Genomic DNA, 13,282 nt, shown 5'->3' with positions numbered 1-13,282 from the left:
GAAACTAATAAATTTTTTCAGTTGTCTTACTTTTGCTGGAAGAATAAGTTTTGGAAGATTTTTAAAAATTTGATTACATTGCTGTTCCTTATGTATTCATAGTTTTCTAATTTGGATATATTATTTGATATAGTCTATGCAATTAAATTATATTAAAATTCAAGGAATAGTTATAAAGCTAAATGTGAAGTGCTTTAAAGTTTTCAGTTTAATCTCTAACTGAAAAATTAGGATTCTTAATCCTGTTTTGAGTAAAAAGTCTAAGCTTTATACTTAACCATCTTATATACAAAGCCCAGTTATATACATACATAAACTGACCACATAGGTCTGTGGCATTACATTTTGTGGGGGAGCAAATTAGGAAAAAGTTCAGAGTTTCCTGTAGGGTAGTGATGTTGTAAAAATGTCAAGAAACACTAACCTAAGTGGAATCCTGCAGTATGCAATCTTTTGTATCTGGCTTAGTCATTTGGCTAGATGAGATTTATCTGTGTTGCGGTGAGTAGGTGAAGTCCATCTGTTTTCATTGCTGTATAGTATTCCCTTGATGAACATGCTGCTACTTAGTCTTTTCTTGAAGGACATTTGGGTTGTTTTCATGTTTGACTATTAGTCATAATTTTCCTTTCAACATTTTGTATATATCTCTTGGTATCTCTGTGCATTTTTCTTTTAAGTACATGCCTTGGAGTGAAATTTTTGGATTATAGGATATGTGTATATTCCACTTGGTAGTTTATGCCCCGTGCCATTTCAGAATGGTTGCACTTCTACCTGTAATATGTGTGAAAATTTCATTATGTTTGTAGATTTCTCTCTTTCTACTTGTTTTTCTTTATATGGTTTGTAGCTGTATTATTTGTTACGTACACATTTAGAATTTCCTTTTTCCCTACTGAATTGAACCTTTTCTCAGTATTTTAACCCCTTATTTCTAGTAATGTTTTATTCTCAAAATTCTTTATACAGCTATGCTAGCTTTCCTTTGGCTCGTGTTTGCATAGTATATGTTTCCCTCCTCCTGACACTGCAGTTACGTGTATATTAGACTTTTACTGCTGATTCCCTTTTGTCAGGCTGCTGTCTGCTTTTCTGAATTTTTTTTCTGACCTCGATTTCACCTTGTTAGTTCTGTTTAGCTGTGTGTGTAATCTGATGTTAAACCCATTGTGTTCTTAGTTTTAGTTACTGTATTTCTCAGTTCAGAATTTTTATTTAGTCCTTTTTTAGGGCTTCCAGTTTTCTGCTAAAGTTCTCATTATTTTAATTTCTTAAAAATCCGTGTCTGATAATTTCATTATTTTAATATCTTGTTCCCCTGTTTCCATTGCTTGTTGATTTTTTTCTCATTTTTTACCATCACATTTTCTTTGTTACCTGTGGTTTTGACTGAATGTTAAATGTTAGAGATAATTGGAAGCCTAGGATGATATTTTTTCCCCTGGAGAAGTTTTACATTTGCTTCTGGTAAGCTGCTAGGGCCACTGTCAAGCCTGTATTGCCTTAATCCAAGCAGGGATGGGGCTATAGTTCCTTTGGATTACTGTTCATCTGTAGTTTACTGATAGGGCTAGGCAGTACCCTTTGATCAAATAGCCAAAGCCTAGAGTGTTCTCCCACACATAGGAGGCTCTGAATTGCAATTTTTTGTTAGCCTAACTGTTTTAATCTGTCAGTGTTTTGCTTACCTGTTCAACCTGTCAGCTTCCTCTTCCAGAGTGAAATTCTAGGTTTTTCTTTTGTTGTTTGCACTCTTTTTCCTATCTTGGGCCTACAGTTCTTTATAGGTTTATTAGATAGATGCCCTCAAACTTATTTTTTAAAAAGTGTATTTTGAGGGGCGCCTGGGTGGCTCAGTCGTTAGGCGCCTGCCTTCGGCTCAGGTCATGATCCCAGCATTCTGGGATCGAGCCCCGCATCGGGCTCCCCGCTCGGCGGGAAGCCTGCCTCTCCTCCCTCCACTCCCCCTGCTTGTGCTCCTCTCTCACTGTGTCTCTCTCTGTCAAATAAATAAATAAAATCTTTAAAAAAAAAAAAAAAAGTATATTTTGAGATATTTTCTTGTCCTTAATGGTAGTTTGGTCCACCTGTGTTCACAAATCTCAGTCATGAAACTCATTAATAGGAGTTTTTGTTTTAACAAAAATCAGTACTGACAAATTAAGGAAAGCGCAATTCATTTTAAAAGCAGCCAGTGGCATACTGAAATGATAAGATAGATACCAGTGATTATCACACAGAAGGCACTGATGTGAAAATTAATTTGTATATCAATTCAAGGAATATGTGCTTTCATTGAGTGATTTCACATACAACTTGGGTGTTTGAGGAATAGCAGGCTCCCTCCACCCTTTAAAAAAAAAAAAAATGCAGCCAGGGTGCCTGGGTGGCTCAGTTGTTGAGCGTCTGCCTTCGGCTCAGGTCATGGTCCCGGGGTCCTGGGATCGAGCCCCGCATCGGGCTCCCTGCTCTGCGGGGGGCCTGCTTCTCCCTCTCCCACTCCCCCTGCTTTGTTCCCTCTCTTGCTGTGTGTCTCTCTCTGTCAAATAAATAAATAAAAAATCTTTTAAAAAACAATGCAGTGTATTATATTTGGATGCTTTTTAAAGATTGTTTTGATAAAATACATTTTAAAAATTCAAGTGGAGCTGAAAAGTACTGAAAACAAATCTTCTAAAAATTTAAAACCTGGAAATAAGTGGGGTTAATATTTGAGGATTATTTCAGATATTTCTCTGTACCTCTGTTCCTTAATGTTGGTGACAGCATAATATACGAATATATACTTTCACTTCTAAGATATATATTCTAAGGGGTATCTCTTTTGGGTTGGTTGTTGTTATATTATTAATGCCAAAACAGTTAACTTAAAATTTAGTTTGGAAAATGCTGATCTAATGTGCCTCATTTACCATGTCTTCTAAGTACCTTAAAAGTAAAAATGCCAAGTTTAATTTATGTGTGTGTGTGTGTGTATTTGAACTGTTGTTATTTTTTATTTTTGCCTTAAATTCCCTTTGGAATTTGAAAAAATGCCCATCTTGCTGATGCTTGTACTTATTTGGGTGTTGATTTTCGTCTGCATGTTTATGTTTCAGTCTGACTCGGTGGTTTTGCTGTCACAGTCTAGGCAGAGGACATGCAGGCGCAAATACCCAAATTATGGTAGAAGAAATCTTGGCCGGCTTGAGTTATCTTCTGGAAATGAATCTTCAAGCTCTATGAGACATGTGAGTCTTGTAACTTTAAATTATATAAAGTAATGTTCAGTAACTTGTCTTAATTCTTTCCTTTGAATTTGCCAAGAGACTAGGATGAATTTTTAGCAGCTTTGTTGAGCTACTTACCATACAAGTGTATAATCCAGTAGCTCTAGTATATTAACAGAATTGTGCCATCATCACTACTATTTAACTTCAAAATATTTTCATTGCCTCTAAAACGAAATCTTAGACTCATTTGCAGTTACTTCCCAGCCCACCTCACTCAGCTCCTGGCAACCACTTTCTGTCTCTGTGGGTTGAATTGGCCTATTCTAGGCATTTTATATAAGTGGAATCATACAATATGATTTTGTGACTGGCTTTTTTCCCTTAGCCTAATGTTTCCAAGGTTGATCCATGTGTAACATGTATCTATACTTGTTTTTGGCTCTAAGGAATAATGCAGCTTACTAACAAATAGGTTTTTGATTGAACATAAGGTATCATTTCATTTGGGTATCTATCTAGGAGTTCGTTTGCTGGGTCATGTGGAAACTTTATGATTTAATCTTTTGAGGAATTGCTAAAAGGTTTTCCAAAGCAGCTGCACTATTTTATATTCCCGTCAGTAATGTGTGAGGATTCCAGTTTCACCACATCCTTATCAGCACTTGGCATTGTCTGTACTTTTGATTTTAGCCATCCTAGTGGGTGTGAAGGGGTAGCTCACTGGTTTTGATTTGCATTTCCCTAATGATTAATGATGTGGAACATGTGCTTATTTCCTGTCTGTCCTTGGGGAAATGTCTGTGCAAATCTGTTGCCCATTTTTCAGTTTGGTTGTCTTTTTTTATTGCTGTGAAAGTTCTTTATTCTGGGTATGAGTCCTTTGCAGATACAGGATGTACACGTATTTTTTCCCATTCAGGGCACTGGCGTTTCACTTCTTTTATGGTTTGTTTCCTTTGAAGCACAAAAGTTTTATGAAGTTTGATGAAATCCAGTTGATTTTTTTTTTTTTTTTAACTTAGTTGCTTGTGCTTTTGCTGTCATATCTAAACCTTTCTCTAACCCCTTTGCTTGACTTTGAATAATCACATGGAATTACGGGTCTTCATTTTGATTTTTTGGGGCAAGCCAATATTTTTATAAAGAGTCTTTAAAATTTAATAATAGAATGTTAATATTTTCTAATCAGTAATGTTTTGAGGTTTGAAATGTTTCATATGGATGGACAAACAATTCATTTAATTCTGTTACAAAGCATTAAAGTAGTAGTTCAGCACAGGGTTTGAGATTAAATCTAAATTCTCCCACTCGGACAAGTTGTTTAACTTTTTTGTGCCTCTGGCCAGATCTATAAAAGCAGTCAGTGGTAACATATGTTTCTCAGAGATGTGAGAACTTATTTGATTGTGAAGTATTTAAAACAGTGCCTAATATCCAGTAATACTAGCTGCTATTATCACCAGCCTATTAATTTAGCTGATTTTATGTAATGAGACTGTTTTTACATTATTTTCTTATTTATAGTGAATCGAGCATGTTTTAACCCTTTCTTAATAGTTTCGGGTAATTATGATAAACATTCCCACCTATCCTCACTAGATTCTGGTTTATGCTTACTGTGTTTTTTCTTCATACGTGTGTATTTTATTGTTTCTCCTTTTGTACACAAGGTAGAGCATACTATAGATGCTCTTTTGCCCTTGACTTTTTTCACTTAAAATATTCTTGAACCCACTCCATATCAGTTCTTAAATATCTTCCCCATGGTTTTTTAAGAGTTGCATCACGCGTAATTGTGGGCTTGTAATAGTTTATTTAACCACTCTCTTACTTATGGGCATTTACGACATTTCCACTGTTTTTGTCATAAATAGTGTCACAATGAATATTCTTTTTGTCTTTGTATGTATTGTTCTGTCGGAGATGTGATTTGGGAGTACCTTCCTGGGAATGGGATTGCTGGGTCCAAAGATAGATTCCTGTGAGTTGTATGAGATAGTGATAAAAAATTCCTGCTGAAGGAGGATTCCAACCTGGCGTCCTAGCAGTGGCGCCTGGGAATGCCTGTTTCCCCACCTGTTAGCCAACGGAGTGTGTTATACTTGATAATTTTTGCCAGTGTAATGGGTGAGAGATGGTGTCTTGGTATAGTTTTATTTGTATGTTTTGGCTGTTCTTTTAGTGTCGTAAAATACATATAACAAAATTTATCATTTTAACTGTTTCTCTGTATACAGTTCATTGGCATTAACTACACCTACAGTGTGTGCAGCCATCACCACTGTATGTTTCTAGCACTCTCTCATCATCCCAGACACTCTGTACTCATTAAACACTGACTCTCTATTTGCCTTCTCCGTCCCTGCTAGCCTTTCTTTTACTTTCTGTCTCTCTATAAATTTGCCTATTCTAGGGACTCCTGTCAGTGGAATCATGCAGTATTTGTCCTTTTGTCTTTGGTTTATTTCACAGAATAGTTTTATTTTTACTTTTTCATATTACGTGTGAAGTTGTTGAACATCTCTTCATATATTTAGAGTGGTTTTTTTTAATCTTTATGCACTGTGTATTTATGTCTTTTGGTCATTTCTCTATCATGTTTTTGGCCTCTCCCCTCTCCCCTAAAATAAAACATCTTACTTAATGTGAAAGTGGTAGACATGTGTCCACCAATTTTTATCTTTTTTTGGGGGTGGGTGGGGATGGGGCAGAGGGAGAGAGCGAATCTTAAGCAGGCTCCTTGCCCAGCATGGAGCCTGATGCGGGGCTTGATCTCACAACCCTGAGATCATGACCTGAGCCGAAATCAAGAGTTGGACGCTTAACCAACTGAGCCACCCAAACACACTCCCCTGCCTTTTTAAAACGTTCTTAATAACTAGGGATTAATCTGTAGTTTGTAAGGTGCTGGGTGTTTTTTGCCATTATGGCCCCTAAGTAGTTATTACTTGGCGTAGATGAAGGCTTCTGATTTCAGTAGATTTAATTTTTTACACATCCTGCTGTGTTCCTGAATTGTTGGGTTAATTTTATCATTGAATTCTCTGAGGTTTTTCAGGTACCTTCTCCTTTGTACAGATAGTTTTGTTTTTCGTTTTTTTTTTAAAGATTTTTTTTTTATTTATTTGAGAGCGAGAGAGAGAGAGGATGAGAGAGAGAACACAAGAGGGGTAGGGTCAGAGGGAGAGGCAGACTCCCTGCTGAGCAGGGAGCCCGATGTGGGACTTGATACCGGGACTCCAGGATCATGACCTGAGCCGAAGGCAGTCGCTTAACCAACTGAGCCACCCAGGTGCCCTGTACAGATAGTTTTACCCCTAATTTTTGTACCTCTCATTGATTTCTCTAATTGCATTGCTCAATTCTTCCAGCACACTGCTGAATAGTAGTGGAGATGATGGTCCGTATTCCTGTTGGTGGACACATGTCTACCACTTTCACATTAAGTAAGATGCTTTATTTTAGGTGTCTACAGTATACACATATATTTTATTTTGCCAAGGGGATATCAACGAATGCTTATTTTCTTATGTTCTTGTTGAAATACCAGGATTGATTATAGATTTTTTTCCTTTTTAAATCATCACTGGTATGACTCTTACAATTTTTGTCTTTATATCTGTTAATTTGGTGTGTTTTAAGTAATGGGGAACTTTTTAAACTAATGCAAACATAGATAATACGGAATGTTAAATCCACTTGACCTTTTAAAATAAATCATAATTTTGGGACACCTGGGTGGCTCAGTCGTTAAGTGTCTGCCTTCGGCTCAGGTCATGATCTCAGGGTCCTGGGATCGAGTCCCGCATCGGGCTCCTTGCTCGCCGGGGAGCCTGCTTCTCTCTCTACTGCTCTGCCTGCCGCTCCCCCTGCTTGTGCTCTCTCTCTCTCTGACACATAAATAAATAAAATCTTAAAATTTTTTTAAAAGTCACAGTTTTGTGTTTTGGTGTAGTTGGTTTTACTTCCATCGATATTCATTCGCCTGTGTTGTTGCAGTGAGGTGAGGGGGAGTGGGGGGATATCTCTTGTGGCTGGGTGGAGATGGGGTGTGTGCATGTATGTGTATGGCAGCAGGATAGAGATTGTGGCATTGGGTATATGGCATGTTGGTTCCATTCCATTTTGGTTTGGAAAATACTGATGGTAGAAAAACTTTAAGGGCTTTCTAGTTAGCCAGATTTTTAATTCCAGTTCCTGCACTTACCCTCCTGTGACCCCAGGCATGTTACTTTACTTTTCTTAGCCTTGGGTGTCCCTATAGATGAAGAGCTAGTAATATACAGGTAGGGACCTGGGAGACAATACAATACTCATAGGCAGGGTAGATCCAAGTTGTGTGGGGTTGAAGCTTGTGTAATTTTAGAGATTTCTTCTTCTCTTCTTTTTTTTTTTTTTTTTAAGAAAAGTAACTCAAAGTTTCAAGTAGATACATGCTGCCTTCATAGGCAAGTTAAATCAGAAGTCTCTGAAACTTAGTGTTGTTAGTTTTCTTAATTCTGCCTCTGTTAACAGAAGTGTTTGGAGAGTTGGGGTAAGACATATATGACATTTCATAGGGTGTATGGTTTCTAGGTAGTAGCTTTGAAGAGTTTGTTTTTATTACTGTGATTTAAGAAAAAGTCCATTTGAGCATGAGAAGCACACTCCTGTTTAGTAGTTCTGTTGTGCTAGGCCTAGAATCTGTACTTGTGGAATAGTGTTGGGCTCACATTTTGAGAAACAGTTTGTAGAGTATGTTGACTTTACATTTTGCCTATTCAAATGAAGTAAACAAAAGTAGATTTTTTTAAAGGATTTTATTTATTTATTAGAGAGAGAGATTGAGAGCACAGAGGGAGACTGAGAGGGAGAAGCGGACTCCCACTAAGCAGAGAGCCCGATGCGAGACTCGATCCCAGGACCCTGAGATCATGACCTGAGCCGAAGGCAGACGCGTAACTGACTGAGTCACCCAGACGCCCCCAAAAGTAGATGTTAACTTGAGATTTTGTCTTTAGAGTTTTGGATCTCACTGACATTTTCATTATCCATTATCAAAGCTCTTAACGTAAATGCTGTTACAGGAAAAGGTCCTGTCTCAGTTTAAAAGTACCTGCCTGGGATCCATGGCCAGAACTTAAAGTGGATTGCAACCGTTAGCTCTGTGGGACTCAAAAAGTTGTTTGTTCCGTTCTCTCCCCTTTATTGACTTAAAAAAATTTTTTTTTTTTTTGTATATGGTCAAGTAGTGTTTGACAAAGGAGCAAAGACAACTCAATGGAGAAAACATAGGTTTTTCAACAAATGGTGTTGGAACGACTGGATATCCACATGTTAAAAAAAAAAAAATCTAGAGAGAGTCTTCTCACAAAAATTAACTCAAAATGGATCATAAACTTAATATAAAACGCAAAACTGAAATTTCCAGAAGATAGCAAACAATAAAATGTAGGGGACCTTGGGCAGTGACTTTTTAGATAGAATACCAAAAGCGTGATCCATTAAAGAAAAACGTGACAAGCTAGACTTCATTGAAATTAAAATCTGGGGCGCCTGGGTGGCTCAGATGGTTAAGCGTCTGCCTTCGGCTCAGGTCATGATCTCAGGGTCCTGGGATCAAGTCCCGCATCGGGTTCCCTGCTCAGTGCAGAGCCTGCTTCTCCCTCTCCCTCTGCCACTCCCTCTGCTTGTGCTCTTCTGTCTGTCTCTGTCAAATAAATAAATAAAATCTTTAAAAAAAAAAAAAAAGAAATTAAAATCTGCTCTGGGAAAGATACTGTTAAGAAAATGAAAGGCAGGGCGCCTGGGTGGCTCAGTTGGTTAAGCGACTGCCTTCGGCTCAGGTCATGATCCTGGAGTCCAGGGATCGAGTCCCGCATCAGGCTCCCTGCTCCTCCCTCTGACCCTCCCCCTTCTCATGCTCTCTCTCATTCTCTCTCTCAAATAAATAAATAAAATCTTTAAAAAAAAAAAAAAAAAAGAAAATGAAAGGCAAGCCTATTGACTGGGAGAAAATACTTGTAGAGCTCCTATCTGATAAAGGGCTTGTATTTAAAACATACCATGAATTCTTAAAACACATTCATAAGAAAAAAAATCCAATTTAAGAATCAGCAAAATGCCTGACACGTCATTAGAGAATATCTATAGATCACACGGAAAGATGCGCAACATCAGTCATAGGGGATGGAAGTAGAACGATGAGATCCCATTGCATACCTGTATCACGATGGCCTGAGTCCAACAGTACACTTGAGAACATTCACATTGGCTTTTTATGAACTTCACTCAGAGAAGGGCTGGCTAAGCCTTAGACTCTGGTGCCTTGTGCCTTGATAAAAAAAATAATCTAGTAAAGACATTTACCTTTTGTTTTTTTAAGTCCATTTAATTCTGTTTCTTGCCCGATGGCCTAAGATGATTAGGACGAAGTGCAGTTTTTCTTGACTTGTGTTACTTAATCTCCAAGATCAGGATTTTTATTTTATCTACCCACCCCCCCCACCCCCCCACCCCCTGGCCAATAGGAGACTTCCTGTGATCAGAGTGAAGGCTCTTGTTCTTCTGAAGAAGAAGAGTGGAGGAGTGATCGAAGAAGTGAGAGTGACAGCGAGAGTTCGAGGTACCTGTTTTCCTTGTTCCATCTTTTCAGCAGTTTAGTCATAGGCTTGGATGCAGTGGGACTCGGGTGGCATTCAAGATGTGAGAGCTCACGTCTGTGGGACAACTGACTGTTTAGTACATTTAAAAGCAGGAGAAAACCAGATTAACAGCTAGTTCTATAGAAAATATTTTGGGTATTTTTGACTGTAAACATTTGAGCCAGCAGGACGTAGGGTGTGTGTACTCAAAATATCAGTCTAGTCTTGGGCTGCATTTATAAAGAGTAGTATCCAAAGTATATGTGGTAAGACCATCGTTCTCTTTATTATTAGTTAATGCACGTGTTGACCTTTTGCTTAGTTTTGGTATCCAAATTTCATGGGTTGACCAAGATGTTAATATCTATTCCTCCTCTTGGTAAATAAATGTCAACTTCACCTTTGGCAGATGCTCAAGCCAGAAACCTGGACCTCTTTCTCTTTTCACAAACATATCCATCACCACATCTAGGAAGGTGCCCCTTCCAAATACGACTCAAAGTATCTTCTGTTTCCATTGGTCCTGTGCTTGTCTAAACCACCATACTGTACTCCCTGTATCCTTTCTTAACTTCTTTTATTCCATTATGATTAGGAGCTGGAGTGATTTTTAGAACACCTTTTTTTTTTTTTTTAATAAATTCCTTTTTAATTATGAAACAGACATAATAAAATTTACTCTCTTAACCAGTGTTAACTGTATATTTCAGTAGTGTTAAGTACATTCATATTGTCTTGCACCCAGTCTCCGGAGCTCGATGCAAAACTGAAACTGTATACTCATTAAACAGTGATTCTCCACTTCACACCCCCATCCCCTGGCAACCACTGTTCTGCTTTCTCTCTATATAATTATTGTCTTTTAATTCAACTTTTCTTGAGTTTTATTATACAAAGCAGGTGCTCTTAAAATTTTTCTAAATAGCTCTTTTTATAATAAACAGCTCTTGGAAATGTGTTAGTGTGAGTGTGTTTTATTGAGCCTGAGAGGTATGTGGTTGGCCAGTGATGGCCCAGTAGAGCCCTTTGTCATCCTTTTCTGTATTTGCTGAAGCTAGTAGTGGGCAGGGGCCTCGTTTTCTGGATCTAGTTTTCTGTTTGACTCTGCTTCTGCTCTGGGGTGGGCTAGGCCCAGTTCCTCTCGTGGACCTTCTGTCGTATCAGGGAAAGGTCCCCTTCTTGGCAAGAAGCTCTGACCGCTTACAGCTTTCTATTTGTTGTGGCTTTGTTTTCCTTGGGCTTCTCAGTCTGTTCACAGATGGTTTTTCATTCTGGTTAAAATTTCTAGTCTATTCCTGAGCCACCTCTCACTCGGGGTGGGTAGGGGGGGCCTACTCTTAATGGCTCTGTGTGATCTCTTCTGTTTTCATAACTACACTCCATCTTCTGAAAGGGGAACCGTTGGTTGGCTCTAAATGTTGCCTTCCACGAGGTCTCCTCTATATTATACTTTTAAAAAAGTTCCTCAGGCTTACATCCTTTCCCTCATTTCCAGTGAAGGTTTCTCTCTTTCTCATAATCTCTGGTCATTTCAGTATTCGCTGATGGTGAAGGCAGATTGTTCAAGTTAAATCTTCCCAGGATCCTTCCTTCCTTCCCTCTTCATCTCTTCTCTTAATGTTAGGTGACTGATTTGCTCTCAGGGCTTAGATTCTGGTTCCCTGCAACTTACGCTGTTTTCCTTTGCCAGTGACTCGTCATCTCGATATTCTGATTGGACTGCTGACGCAGGCATCAACCTGCAGCCACCTCTACGGACGTCATCACGTCGGCGAGTTACCCGTTTTTGCAGTAGTTCAGAGGATGAAATGTCTACTGAGAATTTATCTCCTCCAAAAAGGAGACGAAAGAAAAAGAAAGACAATAAGCCTAAAAAAGAGGTAAAAGAGGTATATCTTTAAAAACATTTATTTACACTTTTTATAGAGGTGTTTCTGTCCATATTTAGAAATTAAAAATCTTTGGGAAATTGGAGCTTTTACATTCTTTTGGCACTATTAAGTCATCAAGACTCAAATGTAAAATGGAATTTATATTTGGAAAAGCTGCTCTTATTATGAAGGCTTCTCTGTCGAATCTGCCGCAAATTGGCCTTGGCACCGACTCCTTCCCCACTTTGACACTTAAAGGGGGAGCCCTGTTTCGCTCAGAATCCCACCATAACTCTTTATTTTCTCCCGTTAATTTCAACACCAGAAATGTGCTTCAGGGCATTTTAAGACACTTTTTCTTATTTCATCTGCTGTTGCCATGTTTCCCAGATGCATCTGATATGTTCTCTTTCATTTGGCATGTTCACACACTCCTCCTAATTGTGCCTACTCCTTATCATATGCACAGTGCTTGTGTCGTGCAGGTGGTGGCCATTATTTAAAGATGCCACGTCCTTGTACTCGTTCTCTATTGCTGTGTAACAGATGACCCTGAAATTTAGCTCCCTAAAACTACAAACATATACTCATGTTTTGATGAATTGGGAATTTGAGGGCTGATTAGCTAGGTGATTTTTGGCTCACAGGGTTGCAATTATCACATTGGCTGGAGTTGGCAGCTGTCTGAAGGTTTGACTGAAGCTGGCTGATCTTCTTTGAAGCTTATTCATTGGGCAGTTGGCTGGTGGACTCAGTTGCTAACCACATGGGCCCCTCCATAGTGCTGCTTGAGCATCTGCAGGACATGGTGGCTGATTTTCCCTAGAGCAAGTGATCCTGAGGTGTAAGCAGGGGGTGAACCCTAATGCTTGTGACAGCCTAGTCTTCGAAGCCTCTCGTTACTTCTGTTTTATCTTCTCTTTGTTAGAAGCACTTCCAGCCCACCCTCCAGTGGAGATGTGGCTGCACCTCTTGAAGAGGAGAGGAGGAGAATCAAAGTTTGGTCATGTTTTAAAATCACCAGTTTTAAAACCTCAAATCAAGAGGAGACTCTGTGATGATTAGTTCATGGTGAAATTCAGAAGGGTGTGTCTGTAGAGAGGCTGTCTGTTGAAGAGGATTTAGGTTGGAAATTAGGCCCCTTCTCTGTAGGATGTAAAGTGTTAGGAAGAATCTATGAGAAATTCAGGAGATGCTAGAAAAGTCCTAGGTAAATCTACAATGCTTTCACAAGTGATACGTTCCTGTGTATGTTAAGGAACCAAATATGTATGCTATTTAAAAACTAATTATATAGCAGCAATGTCCACAGTAGCCAAACTGTGGAAAGAGCCAAGATGTCCATCGACAGATGAATGGATAAAGAAGATATGGTATATATATATACAATGGAATATTATGCAGCCATCAAAAGGAATGAGATCTTGCTATTTGCAACGACGTGGATGGAGCTGGAGGGTGTTATGCTGAGCGAAATAAGTCAATCAGAGAAAGACATGTATCATATGACCTCACTGATATGAGGACTTCTTAATCTCAGGAAACAAACTGAGGGTTGCTGGAATGGTGGGGG

At 38.7% G+C, this 13,282-nt stretch overlaps 1 protein-coding gene across 1 annotated transcript in view; it reads left to right on the top strand.

Annotated features, from left to right (window-relative positions):
* BRWD1 (bromodomain and WD repeat domain containing 1) overlaps nucleotides 1–13,282 on the top strand; it is a 109,785-nt gene that overhangs the window by 60,391 nt on the left and 36,112 nt on the right. The window contains exons 21-23 of the mRNA XM_081819706.1: nucleotides 3,102–3,233; nucleotides 9,725–9,819; nucleotides 11,529–11,730. Coding sequence (XP_081675832.1) covers nucleotides 3,102–3,233; nucleotides 9,725–9,819; nucleotides 11,529–11,730 — 429 coding nt within the window. The remainder of the gene's footprint in view (nucleotides 1–3,101; nucleotides 3,234–9,724; nucleotides 9,820–11,528; nucleotides 11,731–13,282) is intronic.

This window comes from Leptonychotes weddellii, chromosome 1 (genome assembly GCF_054177405.1).
Source record: "Leptonychotes weddellii isolate Sample4059 chromosome 1, ASM5417740v2, whole genome shotgun sequence".
Classification (NCBI taxonomy): Eukaryota; Metazoa; Chordata; class Mammalia; order Carnivora; family Phocidae; genus Leptonychotes; species Leptonychotes weddellii.
Note: the sequence above shows the minus strand (reverse complement) of the source record. Positions and strands in the feature narration are given on the sequence as shown.